The 21,229-nt window shown below is 38.4% G+C and overlaps 2 protein-coding genes across 2 annotated transcripts; one reads left to right on the top strand and one right to left on the bottom strand.

Moving 5' to 3' along the window:
• Positions 1-73: 73 nt before the first annotated feature.
• On the bottom strand, positions 74-744 carry LOC127803133 (uncharacterized). Its single transcript, XM_052339171.1, has one exon. It carries the CDS (start codon positions 727-729, stop codon positions 196-198), a length of 534 nt encoding a protein of 177 aa, XP_052195131.1. The 5' UTR covers positions 730-744; the 3' UTR covers positions 74-195.
• Positions 745-3,187: 2,443 nt separating this feature from the next.
• Positions 3,188-18,228, top strand: LOC127803127 (glutaredoxin-C3). The gene is made up of 4 exons (XM_052339163.1): positions 3,188-3,456; positions 17,346-17,419; positions 17,683-17,781; positions 17,889-18,228. The coding sequence occupies exons 1-4, from the start codon at positions 3,278-3,280 to the stop codon at positions 17,942-17,944; spliced, it is 408 nt and encodes a 135-aa protein (XP_052195123.1). The 5' UTR covers positions 3,188-3,277; the 3' UTR covers positions 17,945-18,228.
• Positions 18,229-21,229: the final 3,001 nt, after the last annotated feature.

The raw sequence follows: 21,229 nt of genomic DNA, 5'->3' as shown, positions 1-21,229 counted from the left end.
ATTGTATTCAAGAGAAAAGGTTCAGATGGTATGAACAGCGAACTGATTTAAGACCACAAATTGAAAGGAAAAATAATCACGAACAAATCAATCCATATCAAATCAGCATCAACAGTATATAGTTTATCAATCTGCAATTATTAAGAAATGAATTTTGACCCGCAGAATCAAATTAGCAGTGGAGGATATCTAACTCTAGGAAGCCATAGGATCATCATCGTCGGCCCGGCTTTTGCTCTTCGAGAGTAATTTGTTGTAAGCTTCGAGCTCTTCGTAATAGACGTCCCACACGCACCGGACGCATCCGCTGCCACAACAGTCCCCCGGCAAGGGCTTCTCCGGCGGCGGTGGTAATTTCTCGTCCTCTTTGTTCCTGTCGGCGTTCAAACCGGATGACTCGTCTCCTAATCGGCTCTTCTTGTCGTCGGTCATCGCGGCGTTTGAGTGGCTGTTGGCGACGCAAAAGAGCCTCGGACGATGAGATCGACGCTGGTCGGTGATTCCGCTGGTGGCGATTCTTCTGAGAGCCCGATCTCTGATGAATCTCATGGCCAATCCGGGGCCGTCTGGGACATTTCGTTTTAATAGTTGGATCTGATTGACCGGCCAATCGAGACGGTGAGATGAACAAAGAATGAAATGTTGTTGGTACGACGTCGTTTCCATGGGGCTCCCGACGCCGCCTTGACCAAATGGCAAACGGCAAAGACGAATTGCTACTCTAAGCATGACCTCGCGTTTCTAACTCGTCCCGTTGTCGCAACTGTAGTAAGACTTGCCCATGGCGGTCCAAAGTTCCACGGGAATTCTTGTGCTTTTTACAAATCAAGAAAAGTAGGGGGGAATAATTGGTTAAGAAATGTTATTAAACTTGTGTCAATAATTGGATCATCATAAGCTGAAATTTATATTAATAGATTATGGATTCGACTCTTTATTCTACATAAAGAGATAAAGTCTTTATATGTAATTTATCTCTTTTTTCAAAATTGAGAGCACGAACGACAAAATATCACGCAAAGATAATAATCCCAAAAAATGTTATTAAACTTAATCATTTATCATTTCATAATTAACATTAAACAATAACAATAAGGGCTGACACAATAACAATATTTGTTCCTATATTTTTTTGTTTGTTTAGTATTTCACTTAATATTTTTGTTATTCTTTTTGAATAATAGATGTGATTTGATATTTTTACTTTAAAATATCATATAAAAAAGATAAATTTATACTATTTTCTATAAATATAAAATGAAAATTTGTATATAAAAAATATTTTCAAATTTATATTATAAAAAACATTTTCTAAATAATATGCATGATTTCTTTTAGGGTAACATTTATTAAAATGAGTAAAATAATATTGTATCAAGATAAGATTGAAATATTTTTTTGAATAAGATATGAAATAATTAAGATCAAGTTGAGAAGTATTTTAAGATTTTTGTCAAATTATTTGTTAAATTTTTTAAAATGCAAGGCCAAATGAGTTATTTTTTCTTATTTATAAGATCTAATATATGTTTGTCTGAAGAAGAGAAATAAGCATATATGAAAAATGTCAAATAAGAAATTAGATAACTTATTTTTTAAGAGTCGCTACATAAATTTAATAAATACATTCAAAATAATAAAAGTCTGAAATGTTTTTCATATCTTATATTTTTTAATTTATATATTGATTAAAAAATATTATATGATCTTGATGTGTATATTTTGTATCTTTTTTAAGGTTAATTATAAAAAATACCCATTTTTAGTAATTAACTCTTTTTTTATTTATTTCAAAAATACACCCAAATAGATAAAAAATAAGACAACAAAATAAAAAAGGGTTAGTCTAAAACAACAAATATATAGAATAGAAGCGGCATTATTATTTGTCTCTTGGGTTGCCCCAGTGTAGAGATAGGAAATGGGCGGGTCAGGCCGGGTCGACCCGCATCCCGCTTGGCCCACCCATTTGGGTGGGCCGGGCCAAATTTGGCCCATGAGAGAGACGGGCAGGGCCAGGCCAAGGAAGTGGAAACTTGGGCCCGACACGGCCCTATGGCCCTTAATAAATGGGCCAAAGTGGGCTGGGCCAGGCCAGGCCATGGGCTGTCCCGTGGGCCTGGCTATTTGGGCCGGCTCATGAGTTATTTATTTTAAATTTTTTATATATAATTTTTTAAATATATTTTTTTATTTTTTCTCAAATGTAACTAATATTTTTTAAAATATGTTTATTAATGTTTACTTATAATTTTGATATTTGTAAAATTATGATGTTTACAGTAAACATTATGTTTACAAAAATTACACTAAAATTATGTTTACAAACATTACAATAAAATTATGTTTACAAGAAACATAATTTTTAATTATTATGTTTATAATTATTAAATACAAACATAATTTTTTAAATATTTTTTTATTTTTTGGTGGGCCGGGTTGGGCCATTTTAGCTGGCTAGTTGGTGGGCCGACCCACGAGCCATTTTGGTGGGCCGAGTCGTGGGCCACATATTGTTGGCCCAGCATGACCCTCATTTTGCTAGGTGAGCCGGCCCGGCCCGTTTGCTATAGTAACGGGCCGAATCGGGCTATGCTATGAGGCGGGCTGACCTATTTCCCATCTCTACCCCAGTGGTCAGTAAGGAGTGGTGGCAGTCTGATTTCTCAAGTTCGAATTCATTCTCTGCACAGTTAGTGTAGATCAGATTCATATTTACCTCCCTTACTAAAAATTATGGGATCGAGCGACGGGGCCCTTGCAAGGAAAGGCATCCCAATAAGTCGCATTATTTATTTGCCCATAAGACATAGGTCAAACAGTCAGATAAATAATATGTCAGTGTCAATTTGGTGGATTGCAAGTTTGATTTACACCCTGCATAAGGGCTAAAGTGTTGGGATCTCAAGTCTCAGCCCTTGAGGTTTGGGACACGCCTGACTTGAACAACAGCCTAGGAGTTGGCGCAATTGGCGGATGTACTTAGATGCTTAAGTTACAATTCTGCATTAATGTACTTAGACATCTAAGGGTCATTAATCACTCTTTTGGGAACTAGGGTATCCATCACAAAGTTTCAATTTATGATTTATTTTCTCTAATACAATTAAGGACACAAGCATCGAGGCTGCGCAAGAACGATAATCCCAAATACAGCACTATTTATGAGATTAGAATCATTAGATATGGTTAATAACCGCCGGATCGGATTGTTTCATTCGTTGGTTCATCAGAAAATTTTAGCAAGCGAGCGAGCGAGCGAGAAGACGAAGGGAAGATGACGCAGTTCCATCAGCTAACTAGGGTTTCTGGGATAACAATGCTAGCGTTAGTATTAGTACTACTGGTGCTGGGCAGCGAACCAAAACAAGCGCTAGCCTCCAACTCAGCCTCGGCCTTCGTTCAGAACGTCATCTACTCCAACAGGATTGCCATCTTCTCCAAATCCTATTGCCCGTACGTCTCTCTCTCTCTCTCTCTCTTCTGGTAATGCTCTTATCCCGATTTGTGTTTCTTAATGGAGAACGAACAGTTTCTGTGTCTCCAACTATTCAATTTCAGAGACAATCGTTTTTTTCTGGTTAGTTTCTGAACTTGTTTGATCTGGATTGTAATGAACGTTGATATAGTTTTAGTATTTCCCGGTGATTTTGGTCAGTCTCTTCGTTAAGGCACTGTTAGCTAGTTGGTCTATGCCATGCGAGGCGCGTTGTGTGGACGAAATTGCGTGTTGTTCTAAAATTACAACAACTTTTCCTGTCTTTGTGGGTAACGTACTCGTCAATTATCTGTACCGATGATCATATACTTTTCTTCTCACATGGGCAAATCATCTTGATTGTGTTTTGCACATCGTATTTTCAGTAGCAGCTACTCTCGTAAATTGCATGTTGGACTCTCTTTTCTTTTTCTGTTTGCTAAAGAAAGCCACCAAAAAAGGTCGAGAATCAAGATCCGATTATTGGCAATCTAACAACAGTTGCTGTGGGAAACAACTCTAGGGAGATGATCAGCTTCAAAAGATCCTAAGAAACCCAGTCTAAATGCCCGAGAGGTCAGTTCATGTGCAGGAGAGGTGGCCATTATGGGGATGTAGGTTAGCCACTAATGATTAGAGAAAGCAAGGAGCTGTTGGATGTATGAGTTGAGAGTACAGACAGACTAGTTAATGATGTACTCTCCACAGTCAATTGTTAAACATTCTGGATTATTTTTGTTGGAAAATGATCTATGTTGAAGCATGATTTCTTTTTCCTCACTTTAGGCTCTGTTGGGTTCTAGTTTGTAAAAAGAAAAAGAAGAAAAGGGACAATGGAGAGGTCAAAATTAAGGGTTCATTTGGTAGAACTTTTGTTTTCAGTTTTGAATTTTGGAAATAACAATAGAAAATATTGTTTTGATTGTCTGTTCATTCTCAAAGTAAGAAATTTTAGAAATTCTTGGGGTGTTCTCATCTTTTTTCTCCCAAGCCCAATCTCACCCTTTCCTCCTCATTCCCTTGGACCTTTCTCTGCTTCTTCCCTTTTTCTTCATCCCTTCTTCTTTCTCGAAACCTCGACCTTCCTATTTGGTCTCTTATTCTTCTCCTTGTCGTGATTGCCAACCAATTCCTATCCTCCTTATTCTTCTTCTTCTCTCTTTCTTGACTTCTCTTTGTTGAGTCCAATTTTTGTTTTTCAAGTTTGTTGTTACCCAAATAATAAAAAAGGAAATAAAGAGAGGTTGTTGGCTGGCTGTGTTTACTGGACAAAATCAAGCCCAAAATTGGTTTTTGACTAGTGACCCGATGATTGAACCAGCTACCCAGTGGTTTTCCTGTCAAAAAAGATGAGAAGGGTACACGTATACAACAATAATACCCGCAAGCCTTAATCCCACAGGGTCAAGTTTGGGGCTAGTTGTGTGCATGAGGAATACCTTTAACACTAGAGTTGTTGAGGGGATTTCTCACACTCTTGCAACATTTTTCTATAAAATATTGTACATGAATATATTTTTCTCATTTTTAACAATCTGCATGATTCTATCAAATAACACTTCGGAATGTAGAAAATGTAGGAAAGGTAACAGTTATGTGGGAATGTGAACCACTGGGACACCTTCCATGGAGATTGGATCTTAGTTGTCAAAAGCATGCCTGAGGCGCTTCTAGGCTCATCTAAGGGCACCTTATTCTATGAGGTGTGCACCTCACCTAGGCTCTTAGGTGTGTGACTCACCCTGAGGAGAAAGGTGCATGCCTTTTGTGCTATTTTTGATGGACTTGTTAAAATCTAACCAGTAATAACTAGGAAAAAATTAAAAGAATTTTTGAGAAAACAATAAAAGCACCCTATTAATATATAGGGATAGACGTGCTTTTGTTTTATGTAAAGATTTTTGAGAAATTGTGGGCTGGCTTGAACATCCTACGTTAAGGTTTCTAAGAAAAATAGGGTGATAATGTGCCATGACCCAAAGAACAATAAAAGGGCATCATTGTAATAGGGTTGCAATAGTTTGTTAGGATATTTTTCTCTTTTTGTCTTTTCCCTTTTATCTTGTAGCTTAGGTGGTTAGAGAGCTTTGTCTGATAGCTAAATGAGGTTATATATATATTGCCTCAGCTGTAGGAAGAAGGCATGATGAAATGAATTGAAAACTCTATTTCTCTCTAATAGTTCTCTCTCCCCCCCCCCTCTCTCTCTCTTTCTCAGTGATCTCCTCCCTTATCTCCTTGTTGTTCTCTCTCTCCCAACTGATTTCTCCCCCAAGTTCTTCTCTTAATATTCTCGATCTTCCTTTCATACCCTAGCTCATCTCCAAAGTTCATGACAAATGGTATTAGAGCAGTACCATCCTCGGCTGTGATTCTGTTGCAGCTCCAATTTGAAGGCGAATCTGATTGGGGCTCAGCGGTGTGTTGCTCATTTAGATTGGAAGGTGATTCCAACTAGAGCCATCATTCGTCGGTTGTAAATTCAATTGTTCTTGTAAGTGAGGTGGTCGATTTTTGTCGGCTGTAATTCTCGTCGTCGATTCATAGCGAAGCCAACGACCTCTGTTAATCGCAACAGAGCTGATGGTCTGGGCAGTCGGATAGAGGTGGGTTGACCGGTGAGCACACTGGAGGCAACGTGAATGGACGATCATTCATGAGAGGCGACAGTTTGTCAAAGGTGACATGGACCAACATGCGTTCGTGATTGTAGCGGATGAAGAGTGTGGATGTCCTAAGGCGATCTCGAGTCCATTAGAGGTTGATGCGGACGGCCAGGAGGTCGTGACTGGAATGGGTGACACGGTTTGGTCGAGCGACTGGAGTGGGTGACCAGAGGTTGATGCGGACGACGACGACCAAGAGGTCGCGACTGGTGTAAGAGTTTCGAGTGATCGCGATTGTGCAGTGGGTTTCTGGTGATCGTGGTTTGGTCGGGCGAGGAAGTGAGTGTTGTGGCCATTGTCAAATTATGGTCGGTGATTGGGCAAAGCGAGGGGAAGGAAGCTTTGATGCATCACTGGCTGGGCTGTCATTGGCAAGAAGTTTGTGACTGGTAGTGATCGTGACTGGAGCGGACAAATAGCGAAGCTTTCGACCGGTGGGTTGCTGGTGCTGCGACTAACTTGCCATAAGCTGAAGCAGATTCAAGGCTAGGCAATTGTGAACTGGAAGGCATCACAGAGAGGGGCGACTTGTAGGAGGCTGATTAAATCTTCGACCATTGAATTGGATCTGGACAAATCCAGGTATAATTGCTTAAATTTCGAAGCAACTTGAAGTAGTGTAGGAGACGGTTGATTTTCAAAAATTGATTCTGATGCTTGGGATGATAGATGGCTGTCGTAGCACTGAGGTTTGGAGTTCGAGAGACAGACTTCATCAACAAGCTAACCAAGTGAATTCTGATCTATTTAGGCTATTACCGGCTAACATGGTTAATTTCCAAGCGATAGAACGACCCTCGGTTTGGACGTGTGAATTTGGGAGGCGAAGCAAGGTGAAAGAGTTCTAGTTTCTTGGCTTGTGGCTGGTTTCACCCGTGAAAGTTTTGCCAAGATAGATAGCATACATGTGAGGCTATGGGAGACTCAATTGCAGCAGAAGAATGTTGCATCTTCAATGGGGTGTCTTGTTTGTGAAGCCAAGGGAGGCAGTTCACACATGAGGCAATTAGAGCCTCAATGGTAGCATGAGAAGGCTGCATATTCAGTTAGGAACAGCAGGAGTGATGAACATTTTAGCGAAAGGAATCAAGCAAGGGAAAGGCTGAATATTAAGTCTAGTCGAATTGACAAAAAACCTAACAGTGGGATACATGGAGAGTGCAAGGAATTTCGGACATATGTTACACGAAAAGTTGTAAGAGTTTGCAATGATACTTACTAAGAAGTATCATTACAGCTTTCTCGCTGAATTCTTCGAGAATTATCACGAGAGTCTTAACAAAGAGGACTTAAAATGGAGCAGTCGAAAAAGGAGTACCCTGATTTAGGCAGCGGAATTGATAAGGAAGGTGGCTGTAACGGCAATGTTGGTAGCGACATCAGCAATTACGAGGGCTTGGTCCAAGGTGTTTGGACAAAAGGAGCATTAAAGGAACACACCGATCCCTTTGGAAAAGAAGTTCTTGATGAGGATGTTCCAAATGATAATCATGGAAGTCGTCCTAAACTAGAGTTGAATGGTGCAGCTAGTCGGATGACAGGGATAACAAGAGGTAGCAAGGAGTTTCTGGAATTGGAGAGGAATTCTTCTGCTGAGTATCAAAGGCAAGTCTGCAATTTTCTATTGTTGCATTTCCAGGGTGTTGTTGGAAGTTTTGTAGTAGAATATGGCAATGGGCTGGATGGAAATGAAATTACGGCAGCTAGAAATACGTGCTTACCTATGGAAGTTTTGGGGCAACTTAGGCCTGAGATTGGTCTTGGGCACTTAAGAATGAGGAAGAAGAAGAGGCCTAGAAAGAGAAAGAAAGAAAGGAAGATAAATCAGCTAGAAAAGGCGAGAATTGGATGAAACAACGGCTACTTGCTGCAAGTTCCTAGGGACAAGAACTCTCTCAAGAAGGGGGGAATTGTCATGACCCAAGGAATAATAGAAGGGCATCATTGTATTGGGGTTGCAATAGTTTGTTAGGATATTTTTCTTTTTTTGTCTTTTCCCTTTTATCTTGTAGTTTAGGTGGTTAGAGAGCTTTGTCTGGTAGCTAAATGAGGCTATATATATATATATATATATTGCCTCAGCTGTAAGAAGAAGGCATGATGAAAATGAATTGAAAACTTTATTTCTCTCTAATATTTCTCTCTCTCGGTGATCTCCTCCCTTATCTTCTTGTTGTTCTCTCACTCCCAACTGATTTCTCCCCCAAGTTCTTGTCTTAATTGTCACGGCTTGGCCTGACAATACACCTTCTTCCAATCCCAATGCGAATTAGGAGAGCTTGGTACTCGTACAAGAATCGTTAATCAGCGAGAAAGTGAGGGAGAGAGCGTCCAGAAATAAGAACAGAGAGAGTAGGAAGAAGGGAGGAGGGAGAGAAAGAATCTAGAGAAGGGAACAATAAGAATTCTGATTTCCATTCATGCCTTCCTCTCGTTGAGGGTAGGCAGATATATTCTAACGCCTGGGGAAGATTCCCTGCTAGGTGGGGCCTACTCTCCTAACAAACTTGAGATTCCTTGCCCCTTCTGCACATGGCAGAATCGTTTTCCTTCTAGAATGCATAACAGAAAGTAAAGCTAGTCTACCTAAAAAATTACAGCAACGAGTAGTAACTAACAACAATAGTAATGAGCAGAAAAATTTAAATTAGAGGCTCAGAAGGTTCTTCTCTTGACATTTCCCCCGCCTTAACAATTTTCTTGTCCTCAAGAAATGCTAAGGAGATTAACTGCTCTTGGAAATTGCTTGATGAGATCGATAGGTACTCCCAAGTGCTGTCTTCCGGGGGTTTTCCCTGCCACCTAACCAACACCTGCATGAGTGGAGCGCCATGTTTGTAGATCACTCTTTGCTCCAGAATAACCTCGGGTTCCACTGCTTGCCCAACCTCCACGGGAATTGTGGGTAGAGCTGCACTGACGGGCTGTTCTCCCACTGCCTTCTTAAGAAGAGATACATGAAATACATGGTGAATGAGCGACCCTGCCGGTAATCGAAGCCGGTATGCCACCTTCCCCACCCTGGCCTTTATAGGAAATGGCCCATAGTACTTAGGACTGAGCTTGGTCACCTTTTTCCGAGTGATGGACTTGAGGTGAGGATACTTCAACCTCAAGTATACTTCGTTTCCCACTTCGAACTCTCGTTCGCTCCTTTTCCTGTCCATGAATTGCTTCATGCGGTTCTGAGCTGAAGCCAATTCTTGCTTCAGCTGTTGTGTCACCTCTCTTCTCCTTCGTAAGTAGTCATCCACCGAAGCTACCCTGGATTCGTCTTCCGCTACAGGTAGAACCAGCGGTTGGTACCCAAATAAGGCTTCAAATGGGGTCATCTTGAAGGAGGAATGGTGGGAAGTATTGTACCACCATTGAGCCAAGGCTAGCCATTTGTGCCATTCCTTAGGTTGCATTAGGCAGATGCACCTCAAATAGGTCTCAAGACTTTGGTTCACCCTCTCGGTTTGGCCGTCCGTTTGAGGGTGATGGGCAGTGGACATGCTCAGCTTCGTTCCCATTGATCTCATCAGTTCCTGCCACATTATGCTGGTGAAAATTCGGTCTCGATCTGAAATTATGGTCTTAGGAGTCCCATGCAATTTAACCACCCTATCCAAGAAAGCTCTAACCATTTCTTGAGCTGTGTATGGATGGGTTAATTCGATGAAGTGTGCAAACTTGGTCAACCTATCCACCACTACTAGGATGCTGTCTTTACCTTCAGACTTTGGCAACCCTTCCACAAAGTCCATTGATATGCTTGACCAAGCTTGCTCGGGGATAGGCAAGGGCTGTAGTAGCCCCGGGTAGGCTACTGTCTCTGATTTACATCTCTTACAAGTGTCACAGGCTTGCACCAACCCCTTAATCTCTGACGTCATTCTCGGCTGATAAAAAACTCGCCTCACCCTTAAATACGTGTTTTGTTCTCCTGAGTGACCCCCATGGGTGATTCATGTAAGGCTTGGAATATCTTTTTCTTTAGATTTGCTTTATCTTCGATTACTACCCTTCCCCGATACTTTAGCATTCCCCTGTTTAAGGTATATCCCTTTCCCACGTCGGCCCCAACGTTAGCCCCTCCAGCAAGGGCTTAAGCTTCTCGTCTCCGTCATAACTGTCAATCACCTCGTGGTACCACTGGGGAACCACTTCGGTCATGGCTGCCGAACTACCTTCATCATGGCACCTTGAGAGTGCATTGGCAGCAATGTTTTCTTTCCCTTTTTGGTACTGAATAAGATAGTCCAGCCCCATGAGCTTGGCCATCCCTTTCTTCTGCAGCTGTGTTTAAAGTCTTTGTTGCAACAAAAACTTCAAACTCTCATGGTCAGTCTTGATTATAAATCTTCCTCTCTCTAAGTAGTGCCTCCATTTCTCAACAGCCATCAAAACTGCTAGGAACTCCTTCTCATATATGCTGAGTCCCGAGTGTTTAGGACCTAGCACTTGGCTTAGGAACGCTAGAGGTCTTCCCTCCTACACCAAAACCGCACCGATTCCAGTTCCACTAGCATCGGTCTCCAGGATGAAAGCCTTGTTGAAATCTGCCAGACCAAGAGCTGGCACCCTACTCATGGCCATTTTTAGTTCCTTAAAAGCCGCCTCTGCCTTTGGTCCCCAACTGAAACCTCCCTTCTTCAACAATTCCATTAGAGGTTTGCTAATTATCCCATAGTTCTTTACAAATCGGCGATAATACCTGGTTAATCCCAAGAACCCTCTCAAAGCCCTTACTGAATTTGGCCTTGGCCAAGACACCATGGTCTCCACCTTTTAGGGGTCGGTGCTGACTCCTCCTTGGGATATAATGTGCCCCAAGTACTCCACCTGCCCTTGACCAAATGCGCACTTAGACTTCTTAATAAACAGCTGGTGAGATCGGAGGATGTCAAGGGTGGCTCTAAGGTGGAATAAGTGTAGTTCAGATGAGGGGCTATAAATGAGTATGTCATCAAAGAATACCAATATGAATTTTCGAAGATGGGGTTCAAAAATGGTGTTCATAAGGGATTGAAAAGTGGCTGGGGCATTGGTGAGTCCAAAGGGCATACCAAGAATTCAAAATGCCCATGATGAGTTCTAAAGGCTGTCTTGTGAATATCCTCGGGCATCCGGATTTGGTGGTAGCCCGAGCGTAAGTCTAGCTTAGAAAAGAATCGAGCATCGTGTAACTCGTCCAAAAGGTCTTCTATCAACGGAATAGGGAATTTATCTTTGATGGTTATAGCATTTAGTTGGCAGTAGTCCATACAAAACCGCCATGTTCCATCTTTCTTTTTAACTAAAAGGACGGGAGAAGCAAAGGGACTTTAGCTTGGTCTAATGATGGCCTGTTTAAGCATTTCCCTCACTATTTTTTCAATTTCATTTTTCTGGAGTGGTGGGTAACAGGTAGGCTCTAATGTTAATAGGCTCAGTGTGTGGTTTTAGGTTGATGGTGTGGTCATGAACTCGGGTAGGAGGGAGTGATTGGGGTTCAAGGAAGAGATCCTCATACTCATCCAACAATCTATTAAGGAGGTCTAAGTAACGTACCTGATCAGGCCCTCCCTGGAATGCACTCACTGTTTGGCACGTCTCTCCTTGCAGTGTTGGACTTGCTGGACCTCCTCGGCTGCCATGATCGAAAAGAGTTGTGGCCAGCACCCCCATTTCCCCTTGATCACCCTCTGCAGTCTCTTTCCCGACATCATCTTGCACATCCCCACCTCCTTTCCTTCGGACAATGTCATTTTCCTTCCTCTTTCTCAAAGGACACTTCCATCCTATTAAAATCAAAACTGATGGGGCTCACCCCTTTCATCCAATCTACCCCTAGAACCACATCACAGCCCCCTAGCTGTAGCAGTCTCAAATCTGTTTCGAATTTTTCTTCTTGCATTTCCCAATAGAACCCGTTATAGGCTGATTTACTCAACACCCTTTGGCTGTTAGCTACCGTTACACTCAAAGGTGGAGTCCCTGTGAGTTGGCACTTCAATCTCCCTGCGGTGTTCTCATCCAAAAAGCTATGGGTACTTCCGCTATCTATTAAAATCATAAGATCGTTACCTTTACAGCATCCTCCCACCTTAATGATCTTGTTATTAGTCACTCCCTTCAGAGCGTGAATGGAAATCTCTCCATTGTCTTATGTTACTTCCTTCTCGCTGTCTCCTTCTATTTCTCTTCTTGGTTCTCTTCTTCGTCCCCTTTCAACAAGAGAATTTGCCTCTTACAGGGCTGTCCTGGGTGGTACTTGTTACCGCATCGAAAGCAAAGGCCATCCATCCTCCTTTGCTCTCTTAATTGTTCCCCATAAGGAACTGAGCTCGACTCGCCTACACCTTTGACCACCTGGTTACCCCTTGCTGCATCGCGAGGGTAACTTCTTCCTCCAATAGGGTTGGCTCCGATATTCACTCCCCGTTGCTACTGTCTCTGCTTCCTCATTAGTGCCTCCACAGACAACTCTTGTAATCGAGCGCTTTCCGAGGCTTGCTCCACCTTCCTCGGCTTCATCATTTTGACCATTGGTCGTAGTTTCTCGTTCAAGCCGCTCAGGAAGCTTGACACGAAATAAGCCTCGGATAAGTGTGGGTTGTGGTATATTATAAACGATCTTAACTTCTCAAACTTCTGCAAATAAGCCTCAACACTCCCTGTTTGTTTAAGCTTATTGAATTCTTCTATCGTGTTTGCCATACTCCTCTCTCTGAATCGCTCACATAGCTTTTCAGAGAATTCTTCCCATGTATAATCTTCCCTCAAACTCAAACACCCTTGAAACCAAGCATCTACCGCTTCATTAAAGTAAGCGGCGGCTAGCAACACCCTCTGTCCTCTGGGTATGTTATGCCAGCTAAACAACCTCTCACGCTTCCTCAACCACCATCGAGGATTAGCTCCTTCGAACATCGGTATCTCCATCCTGGGCATGGTGAATCCCAGAGGATGGTCGTGTGGCTGCTCAATCCTCTCTCTGACCACCACCCCTTCTAACCCTTTGTCATGCTCTACCTCAATCTTGGACGTACCTTCCCTCCTGTGCGTTCTATTTCTTGGTAAAATGGGGTCGTCCCTTTCGCATGGAGGAAAGTCAGGAGCTATCCTTACTGTATTCTGGCGTGTAAACATGAGCATGAACTGCTGCATGTCCTCCCGTAGCCTCGTCATAGATCCTTCCAGCCTCTGCTCCATTCCCTCCAACGATCCTTCTAGCTTGCGATCCATTGCTACGATCGCTTCATGGTTCCTTTCCCCTCGAATCTTGAGTTGGTCGATCATTCCTTGGAATTTCGACACAGTTGAGCTAACCTGCTGCAACTGCGTCTCAAAATTTTTCATGCGAGTTCCTTCCGCCATTTCCCCAAGTTGCAGCCTCGGCCAAGAGCCGATGCTCTGATACCAAGATTGTCACGGCCTGGCCTGACAATACACGTTCTTCCAATCCCAATGCGAATTATGAGAGCTTGGTACTCGTACAAGAAGCGTTAATCAGCGAGAAAGCGAGGGAGAGAGGGGTTCAGAAATAAGAACAGAGAGAGTAGGAAGAAGGGAAGAGGGAGAGAAAGAATCTAGAGAAGGGAACAATAAGAATTCTGATTTCCATTCATGCCTTCCTCTCGTTGAGGGTAGGCAGATATTTTCTAATGCCTGGGGGAAGATTCCCTGCCAGGTGGGGCCTACTCTCCTAACAAACTTGAGATTCCTTGCCCCTTCTGCACATGGCAGAACCGTTTTCCTTCTAGAATGCATAACAGAAAGTAAAGCTAGTCTGCCTAAAGAATTACAGCAACGAGTAGTAACTAACAACAATAGTAATGAGCAGAAAAATTTAAATTAGAGGCTTGGAAGGTTCTTCTCTTGACATTAATATTCTCGATCTTCCTTTTATACCCTAGCTCATCTCCAAGGTTCATGACATAATGTAGACTCCTTCAGGCTGTTTCATTGTTTAAAACTCTTCGGTAGTTTTAAGTACTTATATTCAATCATGCTCTGCAGAATGTGCCCATACCAGATCAAGTAGTAATGTTATGTCCTTCGGTGAATGAAGCATCAAATTGCCAAACAGGCTTGAATTCACATATGGGTTTCTGTGATATTTTACATATATTAGGAACTCTGATGGACTTTTATTTCTTCATGATAGCATCCTATTCTTGATGAAAAAGTATATAGTGAAAGAGATTGGATTCTAACATATGAAACTGCTTGACATGTGTGAATTGAGTCAAGTAAAGAGCATAATAGATGAAGGTCTAAAGCTGGTAAATGAGAGGGTGACCAAGGGGAGATGAGATGTATTTTCTTAAGCTAATTAATGAATGTGAAAAATAAATGATATGTTGGGACCTTTTAGTAATTTCAAAGAATATGGGAATTACATGTTCTATAGATTTATTTATCCTGAAAAAGTAAATCAAGTTATGAAAGAGATAACAAATAGTAAAGCAGTTAAATAATACATTGATAGAAACATCAAAATATGTGGAAAATGAAGGCATTTTATAATATATGAAATTATTTAAAACAAAGAGATGCTTGAAAAGTAAAGAATGAGTACTCTCATGGGCAAGAACAAAGACATGTTCAAAGTTATAAAAATTATGGAAGGATCAATCAGGCTAATAAATCATACTATGGAACTTTGTAGAAGGTGATTGAGAAAAAGTTTAAGGAAGAGAAACCAAGATCACTAAAAACTACTTTGGTTTAAAACCTACTACGTCAATAATATAAACTATTTATTCATTGAGGTATATGACAAAAAAAAGGCCTTAAAGATAAACAAGAGGATTTATATATGGTAAGAAGAAGGGAATTTAGATTACTTCTATGCAAGTAATTAAAGACATTATCATAAAATAGAAATGTATGTTAGGACTTGTGGAAGAAATATTGAGGCATTTCTAATTATAATTGGATTACATCCAGGATTTTCACTAAGTTCCTACCTTTTTGTTCTAGTAATGGATGAATTAATAAAATACATTAAATAAGGTGTCTTAATGTAAGTTATTTGCAAATGGTAATCTTCTGAAAGATAAGAAAAGAAAGCGTAAACAACAAGCTTGAATCATGGAGGGTACCTTAGAATTTAAAGGCATCAAGTTGAAAAGGTCGAAAATTGATTTATCGATTATTAAGTATATGGAATGTAAGTTTCACAAAATAAAGTGTGGATAATGTTATGGTGAGACTTGACAATGAAGTTATTTCTAAGAAAGATTAGTTTAGATATCTTAGGTTGATTCTTAAAAAATGAGAAAAAATTATTGACGACTTGGTATATGCTATTAATGATTATTGTTTTAGTTTTATTTCTTTTATTGACTTTGGAGATTTTTCAATTGAAATAAGATGAATGGCTTTTTAATTGTTTAGGCTTCACAATCTTTAAGTCTTGGCTTAGGGATCATGGCTAGTCACACTACCCCCAAAGGGGGCATGACAGTTGATTTTATCAGAGCAAGATTCATGGGATAAATAAACTTAGAAATATAGATAGATAGAACTGAGTCCCCTGAGTCCAACAATAGACTGGAGTTGGTCTACAAAAAAAATATATATATATATATTATATCCCTCCCTCCCTCCTCTCTTTCATCCCCATCCTGGCCAACAATGGGGGGTCTTCAACCCCAATGATGGGGTTGCAGAATCCCATTGCTGGGTACCCCATTGTTGTTACGATGGGGTTATGCAAACCTATCACAAAGTCTGAATCGCCCTTTGTGTTAGAATCCAGATTGTAATGGAACCCAGTTGCTTGACTGAATGAATGCATATCAAAACGAAACAAATCCTCCTGCTACGTAGTCCAAGAACAGAACAACAAGCCCAATTCAACTAATCATGACATGTTGAAGCTACTCTTTTTGCCAATTACCTCTCCATCTGTTAATTAAATCAGTTGATTCAACAAGAAGCCTTGAAAGATCAAATCAACAAATGAATTGGAGGAGAAGCATGGGAACAAAATAGAACCTGGAGAGAGAGAAGATGAGGCTTGTAGTGGAATTCTGGGAGCCTTGAGGAAGCTGAGGTTTCGGGTATGGGTAGTAGGTGAAACTGAATGGGAAAATGCAAGAAAATCAAAACAATGATGTGAGAAAATGTTCTTTTGCCAATGGCTGCTGTTTTTACTTGCTAAGCTTTTCTGAGAAAGGGGTGGGCCAGTGATGGGTTTGCAGTGCAGTGGCGCCAGCTATGGCTTCATGGGTGACAAACGGTAGAACAAAAAATAGCTACTCACAAAAAGATCCAGTCTGGCTGCCAAAAAATGGTGGATTCATTCACTGCATTTTTTGTAATTAACATAACTTTTTAATTAAACAAATTTTATGTAATTAAAATGAGAGAGGAGAGTGGAGAGAGGAAGAGATGACAGAGAAAGTGAGAGAGACGAGAGAAACCAGGGGCAAAATGATCAAATTATCCTTGTTTTTAAGAGTAAAGGTGGTTTCTGTCATTCCCAAAACATTAGGGGTGCTTCCTGCAATTAGGATAAACCTTAGGGGTGGACAGTGTAACTTACTCTTTAAACTATCATATAATAGTTTGTGATTTTCTATGTTTATTTATTTATCACTTTTTTTCTTTTAAAATGGATTCAGATGATATATTTTTAAGCGGGACAATTTTGAAAAAATATTCAAAATTTTGTACTTTTAACACATTTTTCAGAAAACTGAGAGAAGGTGGGGGACGTGTTCACCTTTGCCAAGTTTCATATTTTGGTTTGGTAGAATAAGTAACACAAAATTCTGTTACAGCAGTCTCTAGACTCTGCAACAAACTTGGAGTTCCCAGAGTTCCTCGCCATATACCTTGCATATTTTTCACAAAATTGAAGGGGAGGGGAATTGTTCACCCTCAGCTACTGCCACGTTTCATATTTTGGTTTGGTAGAATAAGTAATGGAAAATTATGTTTTGGCATTCTCTGAACTGCTCACTGAAAACTGGAGTTCCCAGAGATTCTCACCATTGCTGCAGCTCTCTTTAATATTGTGTCTTGGAAGTTAATGTAGATTGCTTTGTGTACATTTATGCACAAGCTTTTATTAGCTGTGTTGCATAAAAAGTTCAGTTGATTTCTTTGATGTTAGATGATTGACGAGTGCATGTAAGGATTAAGCCTTGGTAGTGGTGTTGTAAATTCCATATTCTGGTCACAAAGAGGCCTGACATCTATTTGTCGTTCCCTGACATCAGGTTTTCCCTCCGTGCCAAGCGGATATTCAGTGAATTACATGAGCAACCTTTTGTTGTGGAGCTGGATCTTCGAGGTACTCCTATTTTGTTGTGTTCATTATCCATAACTTAATGGCGTTAGTGGGTAAACATGGTTTAAGGGGTATTATGCGAGTTGCATTTTCCCGTGTGTTCTATTTTGTTTTCCTTTTCTTTTTTCACTTGTTCTCTTCTTTCCCTTATTTAAGATTTTGTCTAGAGAGGAGGGGGCTGGCGTTGGTTTACAACTGCCTCTTGTTGCCTATGTCATATAATGTTGCTGTTTTTCATGCTAATTCTTGTATAATGATTTGTATAGATGATGGAAATAAAATTCAAGATGTTCTGCTAGACCTGGTGGGTAGACGTACTGTTCCTCAAGTATTTGTTAACGGCAAGCATATTGGTGGCTCTGATGGTTAGTTTTCTGCTCTTAAATATAGTAATTCACACCATTTCCCGGGATAAATATCTTAAGAGTTTCCATCTAAATGACTCTATATCTTCCTCCCATTTTGTCATTAGATCTCAAAGCTGCTGTCCAGAACGGCCAGTTGCAGAATCTAATAAAGAAAAATTGATGAAATACTCTCCCCACGTACAGAAAACTAACTCAGCACCTAAGCTTATGATAACATTGGAGGTCGAAGGTAATTTTGTTGGGTCATATTCAGAAGAAGAAGACGTGATTGAATGATGGCACCTCCATGAAATACTTTGCTTTGTTGTGTGGAACAAGATGAGGAACTTACGACATTGTTGGGGATGCATATCTTATTTTAATTATTTGAGTTCAGAGAAATTTAGATACGTGAACAGTTGTTATAGTTCATATTGAGGTAAAAAGTCAAGTTCCTTTTGGTTGCAGTGTGTCGAGCTTAGATCTGTTGTCCCAAGTTGGTGTTTCCTTCCCTATCCACCCAATGAAAAATAGTCACATTACCCATCATCAAATAGTAATTTTTTCTAAAATATTATAAAATCAAACAAAAAAAATTATAAATGATATATATGTTGATTATATATATATATATTATTATTTGATTTTATAATTTTTTTATTTGATTTTATAACATTTTTAAAAAAATTATTATTTGATGATGGGTGATATGACTATTTTTGATTGGGTGAACAGAGAAAGGGACACTAAATTAGGGACAGTAGATCTCAACTGAGTTGTGTCTTGTAATCTCCGTCTCTTGTCTTTTTTTTTTTTTTGTTTTCGTGTTTTTACTTTGGTGTTTACCCATTTTTTATCCTGACAACGGTTATGATTTTTTTTTTTAATATTGTCATGCTTATACAAGTTATCTCTATTTTTTAATTTTTTTTATTTTTTTATTTTGATAATATATTTTTAAAAAGTTAAAAATATTTTTTTATTATTTTAAAAAATTATTTTTTAAAACAGAAAATTATAAAATACGTTTACTTTAAAAATTTTAAAAAAATTATTTTATGATATTTTATTTAATAAATTTAATTAGTAAATGTTAAAATTAACTATTTTGGATAAAATATTATTATTAAAATAAAATAATAAATTTGATATTTATATTAAATATTATTATATTATATCTAATTTTATATTTTTAATTGTAATATAGGTATATTATATTTTTTAAATTTTAAATAAATATGTAATTTTAATAATTTTTTCTCTTTTTTCTTTCGTTTTCTCTAGTGCCTCTTCATTTTCTCTGTTGCTGGCAACCATTGCTAGTTGAAGATTTACACGATCCAGAGCTTATCATTAAAAATATCAAATCAATAGAGCTAATATATACAAAAATGAGTCAGATTTAATAGTTGTATTTTTTATAAATTTGATTTTTAATTTTTAGTCAAAATTAAAAAACACATTGGTAGTTGCCACCTATTATCATGAGCGATGGTTTTCAGCAATAAGAGATAATCATTTGACACTCTTACCTATATCAATAAATAAATCGAAAAATTAACAATATTTAATAGTTGAATTTTCATAGATTTTTGATTAACTCTCTCAGATTCAACAACGAATCTAGAAGATGGTGGTTGACTATCGCGGCGGCAGCGATAATGGCCTTGAATGGAGGGGAGAAGAGAGAGAGGAAGAGGGGGAGAAGGAAGGAGGAGAGCCAAAATATAAAAAAATAGATTGTGTTTTTCATGTTTTGGATTTAGAGATTATTTTGATCGAAAACAATCAAAATAACTTTTTATTATTTTGAGTTTTTTTTATATATATATTTTTTGAAAATATATTTTTAAAAATAATAAAGTAAACATATTTTTATTATTTTAAAAAATTAAAAATGAACTGAAAACAACCTTAGAATTTGGTTAATGTAAGTTTATTTTTAGTTTCAACAGTTAAGAAGAATTAAAAAATCAGACCATTATATGAAATCAGTGATTTATTGCGGGTGTTCTCCACTCCTCCCCTATTTTGCTGTCATTGGTCTTGATTATTGTTGTAATTTGGGGCTTGGTTTGTGGTCGGATTGTGATGCTCAATCAGGAGATACCTAATAATCTTTTTTCTTAATTAATAGTTAACAATTTTCATTAAGATAAGAGTGTAAAGCAATTAAGGGATGTAACTGCACGTTCAGACATTGCAAGTTTAAGGGAAGAAAATCAATATTTATTTATATTTTTAATCATTTTAATAACTAAATTAATAATTTTAATCCGTTAAAATTTAGTAGATTTTTTTTTTTTATATTTGGAAATTGCAAATTGTCAAATGGCGCTGCTCTTCTTTTTCTTTTTTTAAGTTGGTGGCCAACATCTATAATAATATTATTATTAAAAATATTTTATGTGATCCGACTAAAAACTAATTATTTTTCTTAAAGTGACTGCTATAAAAGTATATTTACAATAATAAAAATTCTCATGACAATGCAAAGAAAAAGGAACTCGAAGCCCGATCGTTATTATAAAAGTAATGTTATTTATTTAGATTGAATTTTCAGTTTAAGTGACATTTTTTATTAGATAATGAAAATGGTGCATAAAAAATATAAATACTTGTATCTTTTCATTACTCAATAAAAATATGTCACTTAAACTAAATTAAATAAATAATATTATTAATAAGTAGTCAAAGAAAAAGGAACTTGAAGTCGGGCCCTCAAAATGCTCATTCCAATATGCTAACTTAAATGCAATTGCATTCTTCTTCTTATAGAGTACTTGCTTTAGAAATCTCTAATTAAAGAGTTCTCTGTTTTCTACTTTTTAGACTTGAAATACGTCATAATACCATTTAGATTATATATATATATATATCCTCATAAGTGAAGATGTTTGAGAAGTAACAATTCATAAAGTTGGTATTACTTGATTAAATTAAAACTTAATAAATTATTACTGTTTGGGCCGGGTATCTAAAACTTGTCAATCTATATATATTCAAATTGAGTCTCCTCATGCAAGCTTAATTAGTTAAATAGGCCGGGGTGGCATAGGCCAGCATGCATGTATATATAATCTCAATCAAGGGTCTTCTCTACCCCTACGTGCGTGGTTTAATTAAATTGCTTATTTATTTCTCTTTTGATCAGCCAATAATATATATATATATATATATTTTTAATTCTGACAAAGAATCAAGAAAAAGAAAAGCCTACGTACACTAATGGCCACTGATCAACACTTATAATGAATCTACTAATTCCAACGAACGACAGTAATATGGGTGCAGTTAATAATAATCTCCTATATAATAATAATAATAATATAATAATAATAATAATATATAGTAACAAAATACATTAATTAATTTGCAGAAAACGGAGGGGGGGGATGGAGGGTTGCATTGCTGCCGCATGCACCTTCACGTTGGCTGCAAAATTAATTAATAATAATTGTTTGTA

The sequence above is a fragment of the Diospyros lotus genome, chromosome 6 (genome assembly GCF_014633365.1).
Source record: "Diospyros lotus cultivar Yz01 chromosome 6, ASM1463336v1, whole genome shotgun sequence".
In the NCBI taxonomy this organism is placed as follows: Eukaryota; Viridiplantae; Streptophyta; class Magnoliopsida; order Ericales; family Ebenaceae; genus Diospyros; species Diospyros lotus.
The sequence above is the reverse complement of the archived record's forward strand: the minus strand, read 5'-3'. Positions and strand labels throughout refer to the sequence as shown.